This window comes from Equus asinus, chromosome 19 (assembly GCF_041296235.1).
Source record: "Equus asinus isolate D_3611 breed Donkey chromosome 19, EquAss-T2T_v2, whole genome shotgun sequence".
NCBI lineage: Eukaryota > Metazoa > Chordata > Mammalia > Perissodactyla > Equidae > Equus > Equus asinus.
In genome coordinates, this window is record NC_091808.1 from 20,030,485 (window position 1) to 20,049,190 (window position 18,706).

General features: G+C 36.1%; 1 protein-coding gene across 10 annotated transcripts in view; it reads left to right on the forward strand.

Annotated features, from left to right (window-relative positions):
* The window catches only part of USP37 (ubiquitin specific peptidase 37), a 130,136-nt gene that overhangs the window by 33,975 nt on the left and 77,455 nt on the right, over positions 1-18,706 (forward strand). For 3 of the 10 annotated variants that reach the window (XM_014852533.3, XM_070489719.1, XM_070489720.1), the window contains exons 1-5: positions 22-272; positions 4,623-4,763; positions 9,495-9,718; positions 12,911-13,082; positions 16,524-16,624. In XM_014852533.3, the coding sequence (XP_014708019.1) occupies positions 9,563-9,718; positions 12,911-13,082; positions 16,524-16,624 (429 nt within the window). In that variant the 5' untranslated portion in view covers positions 22-272; positions 4,623-4,763; positions 9,495-9,562. Of the gene's footprint in view, positions 1-21; positions 273-4,622; positions 4,764-9,494; positions 9,719-12,910; positions 13,083-16,523; positions 16,625-18,706 lie in introns of those variants that run through there. The other 7 variants (XM_070489715.1, XM_070489717.1, XM_070489718.1 and 4 more) reach the window with 5 other exon arrangements.

Sequence of the window (18,706 nt, forward strand, 5' to 3'; positions counted from 1 at the left end):
GTGCTGGGGCGGGGCGAGGGCGTAGGAGGGGCGGAGTTTGCAGGCTTGCGCGCACGCGCCCCGTCTGGTCGCGTCGAGAGTGCGTGCGTGCGTGCGTGTTTGCGTGTGGTCACAGTTCCCGCCATCAGCCGCTCTCCCAGACTGGGAGGGAGCGAGCGGTCCCTCTCCTTGGTGCCCTGTGTCCCTTCCTTCCTTGCCCCCGGCTCCTCCCCCTCCGCGCGGACTCCGTGCTTCCGGCGGGCCTGTCCCGGGCTCCTGACTCTCAGGCACAGGTAAGGCGGACCCGGCGAGCTTCTCAACGGAGCCGTTTTCCCCGGGCCCCCCCCCCCCCCCGCCCCGTGCGGTCCGCCCACTCGGCGTTCACTCCTCCGGAGTTCTCCCGGTTGCCGCTCAGCCCGCCCCCACCCCCTCGACGCTCCCGGGCCTCACAGGTACTCCACTTGGGTCTTCCCCCGGGATTTCTCTCTCTTTTGACCCGGCGTTTGCTGTCACTCGCTCCCTCCGCAGTCCGAACCTGGCCCCTTTTCGCGGGGGGGCTGTCGGCGTCCGCCACTCGCCTCTGGCGCGGCCCGCTGTGTCTTCAGGTGACTTCCGTTGCCGCACATCCATCAGGCCTTGGACATGATACTCTCTCACTCTCTTGACCGTTCTTCCCCTTCTTCCTTGTCTTAACTGTCTCTCGCTAAAAGGCGTGAATTGTATTTTTTGTCGTGCATTTGGTTGCTCCCCATCTCTAGCCATTAGATCAGGTTGTCAGGTTTACCTATTTTAGGTCATGGTCCATGAAAGGAAACGATAACTGATGACAAAATCCTGTGTCCTGTTGGGCTGTAGTGGTTTTGTGGTCATCCTTTCAAAATTTTGGCTTCGTGTAAATGCCTTTTTTGGGGTGGCAGTATCTGACAAGTCTCTAACGGGAAGAGATATCTAAGAGGATGTCAAGTAGGCAGTTGGACGTACTGGGTCGGAGCTCAGAAGAGAGTTCTGGGCTGGATAGATAGATTAATGTATATATCTTTTCTGCTGTGCTGATGGTAATTGAAGCTGTGGATATGGATTGAATTGCCTAAAAAGAGTGTAGTGCTGAAAAAGAAAGGGACCTAGGATGGAACACTAAGGGATTCCTGGAGTTTAATAACTGGATAGACGAGTACCAATCTTGTAAAAGAGATGGAAGAAGTAATCAATAATGTTGAATTCTGCTGAAACGTAAAGTTGAATGAGGACTGAGAAGCCCAGTGACATCAAAGTAACCAATGATCATAGGAAGAGGTGTTTAACAGGGTAAAATGGAATATCTAGGTCCAGTCCGAGGACCTGTTCTCCTACTCTTCCCTTCCACCCTAAGCCTTAAATTCCACCTATGTATTGATGACTTAAGAATTTTTTTTTCCAACCTGTTCCTTTTGTTTTCAGGTCAAGATCAAAATAGCCAACTGTCTGCTTGACATCTCAACTTGATTTTTTTTCTTAGGAATTTAAAATATAACAAGTCTAAAACCAAAGTCTTCGTGTTTCCATACCCCAATTCTTTCTCCTCCAGTATCCTGTTTCTTTAACTGGATATCCATTTATCCACTTCCATAGGCTAGAAACTTGAAAGCCATTCTTGACTTCTCCCTTATCCCATGTATCCATACCCTCTTCAAGTTCTATTTATTCTGTTTCCAATATATGTCTTCGATCTATTTCTGTACATCTTCAGGATTACTTTTCTTGTTCAAGCCACAATCCTGTTTTACCTAGACTTAATGTCACTGGTTCCCTGTATTCTCATCTGTAAAATGGGAATAATAATCACCTTGTTGGATTGTTATGAGGATTGGACAAGATAACCATAGTAAGCACATGGCACACAGTAAATAGACAGTAAGCATTAATTGTTATTGTAATTGTTGTTATAATCTGAACCAGGTCAATACTCTCCTCTCTAGTTGCCCTATTTTCTTCCATTCTTGCTCCTTTCATTCTCCTCCCCAAACCCAAACAAACACATCACTTCTCCATTTAGCAGTAACATGTCATTTCTCTTCTTAAAGTCTTTCAGTGGATTTCCCATCACTAAGTGTGTATTTAGGGTAAAATTCAAAATCCTTACCATGGTTTAGAAGATTCTGTGTAACCTGATTCTTTCCTGCTTCAGTAGCTTCATCTTGAATCATCCTCTTCTCCCTCACTAAACTCCAGCCACACTGCTTTTCATTTCCTTAGTCACACCAAGTTATTTTCCATCACAGGGCCTTTGCACATGCTCTTCTGTTTGCCTGGGTTGTTCCAGCAAAACCATCCCCCAATTAACTCATTCTTTAATTTTTAGCTTAAGTGGTGCTTCCTCAGAGAAGCCCTCTCTTGATACTCTCTAACCTCTGCCCGCTAAGTGTTAAATCAGGTACTCTATTATAATCTTTCATCATGCCCTGTACTTTATGTCATTTTTCAGAACTTATATATTTACTTGTGTGATTATTTAGTCTTTCTCCTACTATGTGTTAGTAACTTTCATTTCTATTTCTCAAGAATTTGTTAAATGAGTAAGTAAACTGGAGCTTACTGTAAGAACCATCAGGTCTTTTGGAAACAACAGCTTACTGAAAATCTTGTCATCTGAAGAAAAGCACCTTTTCACTCTGCAGACAAATTAAAGGACACAAAAGAAAAAAAAACAGTTTTCCACCTTTGAATGATTTCTTATATCATAAAATTGGTATATCATTCTTATATCATAAAATCATTCAGATTTTAGAGTCTTTGAATTGGAGATAAACTTTATCTAAGTCAACTTCTCTCTTTACTCTCAGCCTCCACGTTAATTTAGTCTCTTTGTGCATTTGTTTTATGGATCTTTTTAGGAAAGAAAGCCCTTAGAAATCAGAGCTGTGGTTTATTTGTTTTAACAACAGGTTAAACTATGATACCAGTGAGGAGGAGGTTTCCAAAAGTAGGTAAAGAAAAACTGTATATTTAAGTAAGTTGGTGGTGGTAGATGTGGAAGAAAATATTAAAATTTAGTAATTTTTTTGTGTGTAGAACAAGATTTGTGTTAAGAAATAGAAAATAAAAAATAGGAAATGTATGAATGTCAAACATAGGCATTTGGATTTATTTTATAGATAACGATGAGCTGTTAAAAATGTTTGAAAGTTTCAGTTAAGCAAGATGAGTAGGTTCTATAGATAAGCTGTACAACATTGTACCTATAGTTGACAATACTGTATCGTACACTTAAAAGTTTGTTAAGAACGTAATCTCATGTTAAGTATTCTTACAATAAAATAAAAGTCTTAAGAATATTTAGGAGGGATTTCGCATCAAGCAAGTATGTAGCACTTACTAAGTGCTCCTTATTTTCTTGGAGTACAAAAGAAGATAAGAGCCCCTCACCCTCCACTTTAGGGAGAAAGTTAAGGAGACAACTAGTGCATACTTTAGTTGGTAAGAGATAGAAAGAGGAGTTCTTTAGAAAGGATATTATGGGGTAAAGGATTCATTGGATGGAAAAATCCTCAGAGATTGGAGACTGGAAAGTGATTACTGCAATTCATTGATGAGAATGCAATATGGTAGTGGTTAAAAACATGGGTTCTGGCGTTAGACTTAGTTTTGTCTCTTGCTGACTCTAACCATAGATGAATTACTTAATCTCTCTGAGCCTCAATGTCCTCATCTGTAAAACATAGATAATAATAATTCCTATCCTTTAGGATTATTGTGAAAATTAAATGAGATAAGCCATGTATGGCGCTTAGCGCTGTGCTTAGTAAATGTTGCATAGTAGATGTTAGATGGGAGTGATGGCAAAGTGAAGAGTTTCTGAATTAGGGTAGTGGCTATGAAAAGATTGAGTTTTAGATAAATGAGAATGAGGTTAAAGCTGATGCTAAGATTTTTTGCCTGAATGACAGTAGAAGGACAAATGTAGGGAAGTCTGGGGAGTCTCTTAATGAGGGCATGGAATGTATCATCCTTGCATTTGTATCCCTCTCACAGAGCCATCACATTGGAGTAGCTCAGTAAATGATTTTTAGTGAGTGAACAAATGAGTTTAAAGTTGATGTTATAGCATTCAAGAAGGCATTGAGAGATGTTTGGGTCGAACTTCAGGGGAAGTTGAGGCTTAGAGAGGCCTAAATTTGAGAAACAAACCCATAAAGTTAGTTTTAACAGAAAAGTGAAAACCAAGTTTACCCACCTTTTGAAATTTTTCCCAACACATCATCATGGTAGTATTTTAAGATTTAAGACATCATCATGTAACAATGTTTATAAAGTCAACAAAGGAGATACTGTTTTCACTGCCTTCTTAGTTTCAAAATGTAGCAGGGGAAAATAAACCAAGAAACAAATTGATAAAGGTGCAGGCTCCTCCTGGAGTCCCTCATTTTGAACAGCAGATGTATCCCTGAGGTTCTGTTGATCTCGTGTGTGTGTGTGTGTGTGTGTGTGTGTGTGTGTGTGTGTGTGTGTGTGTCTTGAGCATTATATTTTAAATGTTTTCAGTAAGGTAGTTTGTGTTTTTTAAATAATCAAAGGGTTAATCTTTGTTGTATAAGTGGTCATCTTTTTTTTAATTTTAATTTTGTAAATTGGATTCTTTTAAAAAGGCACACTTATATTTTCTTTAGCTGAGTTGATGGCTTCCGGAGAACTGGCATAGCTGCAGAATATGAGTAGTTTCCCAAGAAGAGTGCATTGCCTTTGGCACAAGGATCAGAATAAAGGTGAATTGTTATTACATAGGGTTTTTCAGTAAAAGTCACTGAAAAGTAAGTAATGTTTTTATTTTGGGTATGTTTCCAAGACTGTGTGAATTGGCGAGAATTGACAGTTTTCTTTCTTCTATTTTGTAGTAACAGTTTTATGCTTTAGCATGCTTCCTTTACCACAGAATGCCCTCTGTATAAGGATGTTTTCAAAGCAGTACCTAAAATATGAGCATTTAAATAACTGTACAGGGTACAGAAATATTTTTTGCCAGTGTTATTGATTGAGCTTTCATAGAAGGCTCAAAGTTAGCAGTAATTTTAACAATTGTGAAGAAATTTAGGGAAAGGGGAATCTCTTTGGACATACTTAAAGAATGGTTAGTTTTTATTATACTTTGTTTTCCTAATATCGCTTTGATAGTAAATTAGCGTTACAGAGTTAAAAGAAACCTTGTTGTTGTCCTAGATTCATAGGAAGTTTAACTGTTACTGGATCATGCTACAAAAGAAACTTGAGTGTCTTTCTCTTAACCAAGCAGAGCAAACCCTGATAGTATGGTGAATGTACCAAAGTAGAGATGGTTAATTCATGTAGTGCGAGAGCAGGTAATGGACTAAATTGAGACATTAAGAAGTTTTATCTTATTGGTTCTGCCAGTTTTACGTCCTGCACCTTTTAGGGGTTTTTTCCTTAGAAGAAAGAACTTGCCAGTAGAAATGATTAAGAAAATGTTCGGTATCTAAAGTAAAGTTTTATACATTTAACCAAAACTCTGCATCAAATGTTTGAGAATTATATACAGAGAAGTTATGTATTATATTATAATAGAGAGAATTATGTATCGAGAGAAGTAACCAATAAAGTTTTTTATTTCTTATATACTTTAGTGAACTTTGAAGTCTTGACTTCCAAATTTTGCTAAATAAGCTAATCTTTAAAAACATGTTTTTATTGGGGCCGCCCCGGTGGCATAGTTGTTAAGTTCGTGTGCTCCGCTTCAGCTGCCCAGAGTTCGTGGGTTCAGATCCCAGGCATGGACCTACACACCACTCATCAGATCATGCTGTGGCAGCACCCCACATACAAAAAATAGAGGAAGATTGCCACAGATGTTAGCTCAGCAACAATGTTCCTCAAGCAAAAAGAGTATTGGTAACAGATGTTAGCTCAGGGCCAATCTTCCCCCCACACATAAAAAAAGTTTTTATTGGAAGAATTCAAGATTAATGACCTTTACTTACTTTACTTTACTTTTACTTACTTTATAAGAGAAGCACTAAGATAATGGGGTTTTGTATCTTTCCCTTTTAATGCGCACCCTGACCCATAATGATATATAAGGAAAGATGAGGTAATTTGACAAAACTCTTAAAATGGAGTTTCTTCTTTGAGCAATGAATAATATGAATCCCAGTTTAGGCAAGTTTACCAATGTTTTTGGTTTTTGTTTTTTGGGGTTTTTTAATTAAAGATTGGCACCTGGGCTAACAACTGTTGCCAATCTTCTTTTTTTTTTCTTTCTGCTTTTTCTTCCCAAATCCCCCCAGTACATAGTTGTATATTCTAGTTGTGGGTCCTTCTAGTTGTGGCACGTGGGACGCCACCTCAGTGTGGCCTGATGAGTGGTGCCATGTCCGTGCCCAGGATCCGAACCAGTGAAACCCTGGGCCGCCATAGGGGAGCGTGCAAACTTAACCACTTGGCCACGGGGCCGGCCCCGTGTTTTTGTTTTAATAATGCATTCTATAACAGCGTATTAATTCCTTTTCTTCATAAATGATTTTTCTCTCATTGATTGTTAACAAGATATGAGGACAGCTTTGCGTTTAGTGGAAAAGTTCAGATGCACATAGAAAAAGCTTAGATGTAGTCTTCAAAGATGAGTTATATGTAATACAGTGCATAGTGATACTCTTGTGAAGAGCTTAGTAAATATAGCCCTATATTGGCCATATAAAAGGGATTTATGGTTCCAGTATCTGCTGTTGTGTATTTTAACAGTAGATTAAATAAAATTGACAGTGCTGATTTGTTCATTATTTTTGAGTAATGAGTTTGTTTCTTGTGTGTCAGACACTGTCCTAGTGGACATACAAAGATTAAAGAACATATTCCCTATCTTCAAGTAGCAAAGTCTAAATAGAGAGAGACAAAGAGGTAAACAGTTTATGATACAATGTGATAAATACTCTACTAGAAGTAAGCCCAGGGTGCAATAGGAGACTAGAGAAACATTAAACAGTCTCAGTGTGGAGAGAAAAAGTGAAAGGTAGCTAGGAAAGGCTTCTTAAAGAAGATAACATCTAAGTTGAGCCTTGATTTTATAGCTAGGAGAAGAAATTAAGGGGGGTTCTGGGGACTGGAAGAGAACGTGAAAATCCTCCAGACCTAGACCACAGTGCACGCAAAGGGGTAGTGGCATGAGAAATGACAGGGAAATTATAAGTAGTGCAGATGGCTGGATTTGGAGGGCTTGTTGGGGTTAAAGAGGTAAGCAGTGCCGGGATCATGAAGGGTGATTGTGTCATGTTAATGAGTCTAGATTTTACTGTGAGGGCAGTGGGGAGCTGATAAATGATATTAAAGAGGAGAGTGATGTGATTTGATTTGCAATTCAATGTAAAGATGTCTGGAAGGTTTATGGAGGTACTTGATAGGACTCTACCCTGACCTTCCATTTCCAATCCAATACCAATAATCATCAGGAGAGAAATCAAAGATAACTCCCATGTTTCTGGCATGGGCAGGTGGGGTAGGAGAGTGGCCATGTATTCTTGGCGGTGCTGAGAGACAGAGTGGAAAAAATCTCAGCATATCCAAACAATGAAGCACCAAATTATTAATTGCAAAAAAAGTATTACAAACACACATTGCCTGCCCAAAATTTTGTAGTTAACTAGTTTGAGCAGAATGTGACGTTAGCAGACAGATGTATAAACAGCGGTGGACTCTGTTACTTTGATAGATTCATAAACCCAGCAAGTTATACTGTCTAAATCTGGCCACAGTAAGCATTCAAAAAATTTGATGAGATAAGTGAATAATAATAGAGGACTTACAATGCATAACACCTTTTAACTGTTCAAAGTGTTTTCACACTTCTTTTTAAATTTTATTCCCAGATATTTGTTTTAAGGTCCCTAGAGTCCTCCAACTAGGGGTCCCCAGGTTGTATCTTGCCTACAAGTCGGTTTTGTTTGATCCATAGCTTTTAAAAATAACTGAATTCGTTGCCCACAATTAAAAATGGGGAGTTTTACATAAAAATTTGGATGTCATTTTCTTGAAAAATTAGATCTGGCAATGGTAGGTTCACTATTTCTCCATGCTAACATTGGCTAAATTTGAGTAGCGGTTTTTCTTATTTTACCTGCCTCAGTCATTTGTATCACGTACCTGGTCTTTGCAGGCTGTTGAGTTGGTGACTCCAGTTAGCAACTTATTTATCTGGGGTTTTTGGAGAAAGAGGTGTTGCAGACAAGGAATAAATTCAGAAAGTAGACACTAATTCCATTCATATTAAAGCTACTGTCTGTTGAGTGCCTAAAGTGTGTTATTTTCACTTAATTCGACAACACTACAGCATTTGCTATTCATATTTTATAGTTGAGAAAACTAATGGTTAGAAAAGGTAAGTTATAAATTAGTAAATGACAGAGCTGACTCCTGATATCTAGACCTTTTGTTTTTATACTACTTTTTTTAGCTTTTCTAGTTGAGCTATTTAGGCAGAGGCAAAGTTTAATGATTTTTAATTTATTAAATTATAAATAAGAATCTGTATTAGAGGCAGTGTTTTTAGAGATTTGAAAACAGTATAAATAAAATTTGTTTTAACAATTTTAGATGATTGCATATTTGTGTATATGTATAACACACAACACTATTTGGTAATATTTTCTACTGTTACTCTGGTTGTATTTACTTGCTCACATCAGATAAGCTATTTGAAGAGTCTTAAACATTCTATCATTGATGTAAGTCATTTTTAAGTATTAGAAGTTTGTTCAGGAAATTTAAATATTTGTCAAAGATAAAATTGGTGAAGATTCTTTTGGGGATGGTAATATTAAACATAAGTGGTTGGTAGTTCTTAGAAAGAGAGGGTTTTTTGTTGTTAGTTTGTTGTTAGTTGGTTTGTTTTCCCTATGGAATAAATGATTTTCTCAAATAATACAATTCTGGAGTTTAAACTAATTTGATTTTTGTTACTTTTTTTGTTCATTTAATATCTTCTACACACGTGGCTGTGCTTAAACTACCAACTGGTAGAAGGAATTGTTTGGTGATATGATTTAATATTTTAGGAGGAACTCCATTCTAAGAAATGGAGTCAGCTGACTGAAGATATTTTTTTTTAGTTATGTTTGAAATTCAAGACCCTTTAGTGTTCATGAAGGAAGATAAAAATTGGGCTGTCATATTGAGAATGGAATCCTTAGCATTCTTGGTTGGCATGCCTTTAGTGGCAGCAGTATGGTTGTTGATGGAGCAAAATACAGAATTTAGGCACCAATAGACACAGGTACCGGACACATGGCAAAGAAAGGAACATGTACAGAAGAAATAAAAGGTGATTAGATTCAGTCACTGAACATCAGTGACTGCTTTAGGTATCTTTCTTACCTGTGCCATTCAACTAATCAAGGCCTTTGAGGATTCTTAATAAAAGGTGGTTTATTGAAATGGAGAAAATGACATAAGGTGCTTCATAAATGTTCTCTTTCAAACTCTTTTTTTAATCACTAGTAAATTGTAACTTATTATTTTATTTTATTTTTCTTCCTTAGAATCTGTCAGGTGAAGGTGTATTTTTGCTTTTTAATTTGGCTATAAGCAATTTATTTTTAAAGAAAGTATGTCTCCTCTGAAGATACATGGTCCTATCAGAATTCGAAGTATGCAGACTGGGATTACAAAATGGAAAGAAGGATCCTTTGAAATTGTGGAAAAAGAGAATAAAGTCAGCCTAGTAGTTCACTACAATACTGGAGGAATTCCAAGGATATTTCAGGTATTACCAAGTTTTGATTTGGAATAGATCTTCAGTCGCATCCTTTAGTGAATAGCTGTTCTGTGCCGTACTAAGTATCACGGTAGCCCTCCTCCTAGATTAATATTTCTTCCTCCTTATTTCCAGGACGCTAATACTGTTATGTACTTATTTTATAAATTATTCAGCAGCATTGTTGATGGTGTATAATAAGGTTCGGGAAGTAGTCACCATATTGAAAAGAAAACTGGTGGGAGGAAGTTGAGAGCAACCGAGTTTGAATACTAGCTATCTAAGTTATTTTAAAAAACCACATTATGATAACTTTAGTTATTCCTTTGTTTTTTCTTATCATATACAATAGATTCATCACTATTTAGTGTTAGCTTTTAATAAGACTTATTAGTGTCTTCTTAATGTCTGCTTCCTGAATAATACTGCTAAAGGTTGTGGTATGGACCATTCAAGGATGATTATTCAAGGTCATCCTTACAGCTGTTTTCTTCTAACTGTAAACTTTGGAAAGATCTCATTATTTTGTCACTGCAAAAAATAGTTTTGTTTTCACTTCTATACTGTTTATCTTGTGCAGCCAGGGACTACTCATCTTGATATGAGTTAATTTAAGAATATAGTGTCTTAATGTTTTTCTGCACTTTAAAATTCTGTTTGTTAAATTAGATTATACAAAAGTATACAAAAGTACTAAGTGAAAGTGCTCTATTGAAGAACAATTTAGAAAACTTTATGCTTGAGAACCTGAGCTGAGATAAAATGTCCCTTTATCTTTGCTTTTGCACTATGAAAGTAAGTTACGTATGATTTTGTGTATTAAAGATACACAAGCAGATTGGAGGTGGTGACATGGGTAGTAGAAACAATAGTGATTTCTGCCACGTATATATGTCTACTAATTGCCCATCTCAATGAAGCAAAGATTTTTTTTCAAATAGAGTTTCCATTTTTCAGTCCTTAGCCCAAATTAGCACTGAATAAATATATAACTGTTTAAGCAAACATGTGTCTCTAGGAGCATGATGATTCTGCCTGTGATTCCAGCCTCAGCTCAGTTCTAGATCCCTTTGCATTTAGCATTCACCTGTTGACCATCTACAGATTACTGTGCAGGGTACTGTGCTAAGGTCTAAGAACATAGAGCTGAATGAGACAGTTTTCCTTTCAAACTTAAGAGTAAGCAAATGCATTCTGAGTTGTAAAAATATATCAAAGATACTGAGGTAACACAAACAAGGGAGTGGTTTGAGGATAAATAGGAATTCGCTAGACACAGGGGTGGTAAGGCAGACGTGATTGCTATACGTGGACAAACACATGCAAGTGTGAATCAACACTCAGGGAACCAGAAGTTTATTTTAAAATAAATAGACAATAGAAAGTGAGTGGCAGAAGTAGAGGCCGAAGAGCTAGATAAGAACCAGATCTTGAAGTATCTTGTTTTTCATACTAAGGGAAACTTAGATTCTGAGAAACTACAAATCTTAAGTTCAGATTCATTTGGGGACTAGGCAAATGACTTTATTTTAGGAGACAGTGGGAGAATAAGGGGATGTAGGAAGTTATTGTGGGAGTTTAGACAAGGAATGAAAGGAAAAGATGGAGAAGCTAGAGGAAGAAAGGATAGATTTGAAGAAATTTCAAGAAGACAACTCATTAGATTTGGGGAGTGAAGAGAGAGTCCCAGGTTTCTGAGTGGACGGCAGTCCCTTTCATGTCCTCTGTGATAGGGAGCGGAGGGGAAAATTGGGGTGTAAGGATTGGAGAGGTGAGTTGTTTGAGGTGTCAGGCATTCAGCAGTTGGTATCTGGTAGGCGTTGGGTAATCAGGACTGGAGCTCCAGCAGAGAGCTCTGGACTTAGAGAAAGAGTGGGGAGCCCTCACCATATCGGTAGTTACTAGAGTTGTGGGGCTAGGTAGGGTTTCCAGTTGTTGAAGTGATCAAGTTCAAGATTATTCTCATCTGTTAATGAACAGACTTTTTCCCTTATATTTAACCTTCATTTTTAAGAAGTGATTTATTGACTGAAATAATGGTTTTATGTGATCTCTTTTCCTTTTGCACGTTAAGCTGCTCATTTAAATTTTTGGAGTTAAAGCTTCTGAAACTAGTTAGTGTTTTATGATAGAATTTCTACTTTTAAGGACATGAATTTAAGACCTACTTTGAAGCTAAATATATATATATATATATGTAATTTAAAATTTGAATATAAATCTGATTGGTAAAATTGTTTTTTAATTATCTAAAAATTCACAAAAGTCACTTGTCCCTAATGTAAAAAAATATGTGAAATAATATTACTTCTTTCTTTATGCTGGTCTGAGGGCAGAGGGTATGTCTTTAGCAAAAGGTTAGAAACCTTTATATATGCCTGCTGAGGGAGAACCTGAGAGAATAACAATGCCTGCTTGGCAGAAATTATTTAGATAATAAAGAAACTGCAAGATTTACTAACTTAGTCTTGGAAAAATTTCAGCCAAGAGACAGTAAAAGCTTCATAGCACATAACCAGAGTCTGGAAGAGTATAAGACAAGTTATTGAACCAGTTTGGGGAAGTGGGAGAAGTAAACTGAGAGTTCTAGGGTTCTCATGATTTTTGTGATTGAATGAAAGTTAAATGAGCCTACTTAGTTAAAAAAGAAAAAAGATGTTCTTACATTGGTAAAAATTTATTTTGATGTGTTTTTGAGAGGTGGAATTCTTTTGAGGATTATAGTTTGGATTAGTATATCCTTTCACATTGCAGTTACTTAAACCATTTGCCAGATATCTTACAAGCTTTTGTTTAAAACGAAAAAAGGAAGAAGGAAAAAAACAGCCTCTAATCCAATATGGCTTTCTGAACTGGTGATGTATAACCATCTAGGCTCTGAAAATTAACTCAATAGTTTTTATAACTTTATAACAATACCTGAGAATATGCAGTTCCCTACCATAAAATCAGGAGTGCTAGGATGACTCTCTAAAATAAATTTTAATAGTGTGTGTTTGCCTTTCCTAAAAGTGAAACCCTTGATTTAAATGTATCAAGAAATGGGAACTCTTTTTGGTTGGGAGGAAAAAAACTAAATTAATATGGCGAAGAGTAAGGAATGTAACTTAGAAAGTATAAAATTTAATATTCACTATACAACTTATTATATTTTGTTATCATACGTTTTTAATAAGATAATTTTCCTTTTGTGTTGATCAGCTAAGTCATAACATTAAAAATGTGGTGCTTCGACCCAGTGGAGCAAAACAAAGCCGCCTAATGTTAACTCTACAAGATAACAGCTTCTTGTCTATTGACAAAGTGCCAAGTAAGGATGCAGAGGAAATGAGATTGTTTCTAGATGCAGTCCATCAAAACAGACTTAATGCAGGTGAGCACTGATCATCCCAGGGTCTGACATTAGCAGTTATAAAAGACTATTACCAGACTGTAGACCAGTATCTTTGGTGAATGTTGTTACAGAAATCCTCAGCAATATACTAGCAGACCGAATTCAACAGCACATTGAAAGGATTATATACCATGACCAAGTAGGATTTATTTCTGGAATGCAGGGATGATTCATGATATGAAAAATCAATCAATGTAATACACCAAACTAACAGAATAAAGGACAAAAACCACATGATCATCTCAATGCAGAAAAAGCATTTGATAAAATTCAATACCCTTTCATGAGAAAAACAGTCAACAAACTAGGAATAGAGGGAAACTACTTCAGCGTATTACAGGCCATGTATGAAAAGCCCACAGCTATATCATACTCACTGATGAAAAACAAAGATTTTCTTCTAAGGGACAAGGCAAGGATGCTCTCTCTGACCACTTGTATTCAACATAATACTGGAAGTCCTAGCCAGAGCACTTAGGCAAGAAAAAGAAAGAAAAGGCATCCAAATGGGAAAAGAAGAAGTAAATTTATCTCTGTTCTCAGATGACGTGATACTATATGTAGACAACCCTAAAAATTCCACGAAAGAATATAGCTAGAGAAGATGGAGGATTTAAATTATAATTGGGAGAGGATTTACCTTGCTAGATGAATCTTAGATACTTGCCTTTCTTTATGAAACTTTTTCTGAGATTTCATTCTTGCCATGAAAACAGCCAGTACTGTAGAAAATCACACAGATTCCCCTGGCCCCTCCAGCCCCTTTCATTTAAAATGTTTTGATTTTTTTTTTAAATGCATTTACAGGCATCTTTTTAGGAATAATCTGTTGCTTAAGATGAGTTTTCCACAATTATTGTTAGTCTCCAGCTCTGTCGTCATTAAATACTTTGTTATTGCTAATATTTTATAGTCGAAAAACTTTTGAGTTTTTTTAACTTAAATATAACATGTTAAAAACATTAGAAAATGAATATGTAGCAGTGCTGCCTTGCTCCTATTTAATTAATATCTCTATTTGACACACTATATTCCTTATAAAATAAAAAAAAATTTATGGTTGTTTTCCATCATGTGTTCATGTTACTGAATCTGAGCTATGTCAGTTTACTAAAAAACTATTGAATTTTAGAATTGAGGAATTGAATACTGTTTAAAATTTTTAGAATATGTCAGGGACTGTGTGTTTCTGTTTTTGTTTTATTGCATCAAACTCATCATATTAATTGGATCACTATTTTGAGAATTGATGTGTGTAAGAAAAGCATGTCTCTAACACACTGGAGTGGAAAGCACAGTAGACTGGGGACACCAGTTTGAATCTGAACAACCTGGCATAGTGGAAAAACATAAGCTTTGGACCTAGATAGGTTTGGCTTTGAATCCTAGCTCTGCTTGTTATTTCCTCTGTGGTTTTGGGCAAGTCGCTTCATGAGTCTGAGTTTCGGTTTCCTCATCTGTAAAATGAAAGTTATATCACCTTAATTTCAGGGCTTATTAAAAAATTAGAGCTCGTAAATGTGAAGCCTGAGTTGCACATGATAGGCACTCAGTGTCATTGCTGTTATTTATCTATTTATTTATTTATTAAAGATTGGCACCTGAGCTAACATCTATTGCCAATCTTCTTTTTTTTTTTCTTCTTCTTCTTCTCCCCAAAACCCCCCAGTACATAGTTGTATATTCTAGTTGTAGGTCCTTCTGGTTGTGCTGTGTGGGGCATCGCCTCAGCGTGGCCTGATGAGCGCTGCCATGTCCGTACCCAGGATCCGAACTGGCGAAACCCTGGGCTGCCGAAGCGGGGCACGCGAACTTAACCACTTGGCCGTGGGCTGGCCTCGTCATTGCTTTTATTAGAGTAGCTAGCTGTGGACTTCCCTTATTCTTTGCTCTGGGGCAAGTTATTTTAATCTTTTAGGTTTGGTTGCCTTAGCTGCCCACAGGTGATAATACATACTTTGCAGAGACTAGAGTAAGATAAGGAATATAAACATGCTTTGAAAAGTATAAAGCATTTAATGTATAATGTGTGGCATTTCATATCAGTGGAAAAAAGACTAATATTTGATAAGCAGTGTTATCTATAAATAGGACAGCTAGCTAACCATTTAAGAAGACAGTAGCTGGATCCTTCTCTCACTCCTTTCGTCTAAATAGATTTTACATTGATCAAAGATTTGAATGTAAAAAAATAAAATGATAAAAGTATTATTAAAAGGGGAGAGTGGATTTTAACATAATACCTGGATGGAAAAGACCTTTCTGAGTATGACGTACAAACTAGTATCAATAAAAGAAAAGATTAATAGCTTTGTGTAAAAAACTTAAATGATCTCTGTGGCAAGGGAAAAAAAAGACAAAGAAAATACTGGCCACAGTGACAAAGTTAATATCGTTATATATTAGGGATATTATATTATAAATTTATATTATAAAGTGATGTGTATTATAAAGTGACATGTTATAAACATCTGTTTTCCAAATCAGTAAGAAAAAGACAACCCAGTAGAGAAATGGACAAAAACTGCATATAGGAAATTCAGAAACAAAAACAGATGGCCTTTGAACACAAAAAAATTCTCAGCTTCACCAATAATTAAATAAATTCGAATTCTTACTGTCACATTGGCAGTATTGTGAGGGGAAACAAGATACTCTCATATACTTGGAGGATACTTAGGAACTTAGAGATACTTTTTGAAGGAATAAATGGTAATATCAGTTTAGTTTAAAATTATACATTCTTTACCCCAGCAATTCTTATTCTAAGGAGATTACCCTACAAAAATCATTCCATTAGTGCAAGAAGATATGTGAAAGGATGTTCAACATTGTTTGCAATTTTTAAAAATTAAAACATTCCAAATGATCATCAGTGGGAAATTGACTAAAGTATAAAATACTTTAAAAAATATATACAAATTCATATTTACACAGTACCTTGCATGTTCTTTAAACTAGCATTGATTTTTTGGGACTAGAAGCCATTTATTCCATTTGCTCAACTTAGAATGTTTTGGAGTATTCATTATTGGAAGTGTATCTGTCACTTGTTCTGACATGTTTGCTTGGCTTCCGGTGTCAGTGTTCCTGCCATAGATAGATAGTGACTAACTTTTCTTTATTGTTAATTATCAGATATTTATATAGGAGAATTTCTACCATTTTATTTTTGCATTTAAAATTTTATCTTTCTATTACATGTTCCCAGATTTTTGCATGTTGTTTGATTTTTTGCTTGAGACTTCAGCTTTAAATTTTATTTACTATGTATATCAGATGTACTTTCTATCAGAAAGAATTGGTTGTAAGGACTTTGTTTTATCTTTTTCCTGCTTCTCTCTCTTCAGTATTATAATAATAATGACAAAATCTCTTTATTAAAGTAAGTGATTTGGGAATTTTTTTTTTTATCACCAGCCATGAAACCCTCTCAGGGGTCTGGTAGTTTTGGAGCTATTCTGGGCAGCAGGACCTCACAGAAGGAAACAAACAGGCAGCTTTCTTACTCAGACAATCAGGTATGTTCATTTGAATCTTTTTAGCTTTTAAAAATATGATACTCATGGACATTTTATAAGGTAGTTGTAGGAAGAGGAACTTAGGCTGTAATACCTTATTCTGGCATTGTTACAAGGGTATTTTCCACATAACCTGAAATTTACCATTTCAGCCATCTTATTCTCTTCAACTATATTTATGAAAATCTTTCTAAAATTTATCACATTCTTCCCTTCTTACATATACTTTTACAGAACATAATTTAACTTACTCGATGCCTCATGGTCATCATTATGAACTGCAGTAGAGTGTAGTTTTTAAAAAGCATAGCTTTGGAATTAGTTGTAGGTTTGAGATTTGGTGCTGCCACTTACTGACTGTGGGTCATTGGAGAAGTTCCTTAAGTATCCTGAGCCTTGGTACTCATCTGTAAAATTGAGACAGCAATGATATTCTAACGGCTGCTGTGAGATAATGCAGGTAAAAGTGCTTAGCCCAGGATACTGTGTACTAACAATCCTGTAAATGTTTGCTGCTGTTGTTTCTGTGATGCCCTTTGGGTCTGTTCCACGTTAGGAACTTTGCCCCTGTGCTATATGATACCAAACTTTTTTCTTGAAGTCTTCTTTTTGCTTTTTAAATAGTTTTTGTTTCATAAATAGTATTTAGTCATCCATGGGACTTGCTATTGAGGAATAATTGACATCCAGAAAATCGCATATATTTAAAGTGTACAATTTGATATGTTTTGACTTACATAGATCCTCGTAAAATCGTCATAATCAACCTAGTGAACAGAGCCATAACCCTTAGAAGTTTCCTCATCCCCCTTCGTAATCCTTCTATCCCACTCCCTCTCTGGCCCCTATCCCTAAGTCAAAACTAGTTTGCTTTCTTTCACTTTAGATTAGTTTGCATTTTCTAGAGTTTTATGTAAATGGAATCAGTGTGTAATTTTTTTGTCTGACTTTTTCACTCAGCATAATTACTAGGAGACTCATCCATTGATACGTAGAAATTTGAACTGTTGGAATATTTAAATATATAAGTGTTAACTTACATAGCAGAAGCAAATATTTTATTTTGACGAACAGTGATTCCCATTAGTGGAATTATAAAATCAATTTTGTGGGTTGTGACTAGTATTAAAAAAGGAATAGAATAGAAAACAATAGAGAAGTTATTGTACATAGTAAGGATGAGGCTTGCTTTCTGAAACTTTTGTTTTACTTTTATTTATATGTATGTGTAATAGGTTGTGATGTAAAATATTTCTTACTATGTGGTCATGGTCAAAAAAGGTTGAAAAATATACAAAACAGTATACATATAGTATGCTACAATTTGTGTAACAAAGAATAAAATGCTGATTTTCATTTGCATAAAGAAACAACAGAAGAATACTTATAAGGGGTAGAAGAATGCAAAGTGGAAGAACTGGGTGGGTGGCATTGGGGTGATAATGAGACTTCTCAGTATATGGCTTTGATAATAGTTTTTTATTTTTGAATCTTGAGAATGTATCACCCATTTGAAAATAAATTTAACTTTTCAAACCATTCATCCAGATGACCTGAGATTTTTTCTTTCCTGTCCTAAGATTGTAATTCTGTGGAAAGGAAGTAGTTGGAAATACCTTCCACAGAGAAATCACAAGTAGAGTTACTTAATGTAGAGTTATAAAACTTATGTGGCAGAATGCTGGTAGAGAGCACTGTTTCCCAACTAATATGCTTCAATTGCTGTTTTCTCTCTGAATGTTCTTGCTGTGTCTTTAAGGTAGACTCTTTGATTCATCTTCTGCCAGTGGACTCTCTCTCACTCTCATTCTCCCCATCATTACATATATTTATTTTATTCCTCCAAGTGAGGTACATGTGACTTGGCATTTAAGTTGTGGCAACCGAATGTCATTGTTCCTTTTTCTCACATCTGCGTCACTTAATTTATCATAATCATAATTGGATTTTTTTTCCTCTAAAGGTGTATTTTCATGCTAGTCACTAAAACCATGTCTTGTAGTCTTGTATATGTGTCTCTTTTTTTTTTTTTAATCAGTAATTCAAAGCAAATTCCCTTCTGCCTTCAGGTATGCTATGGAA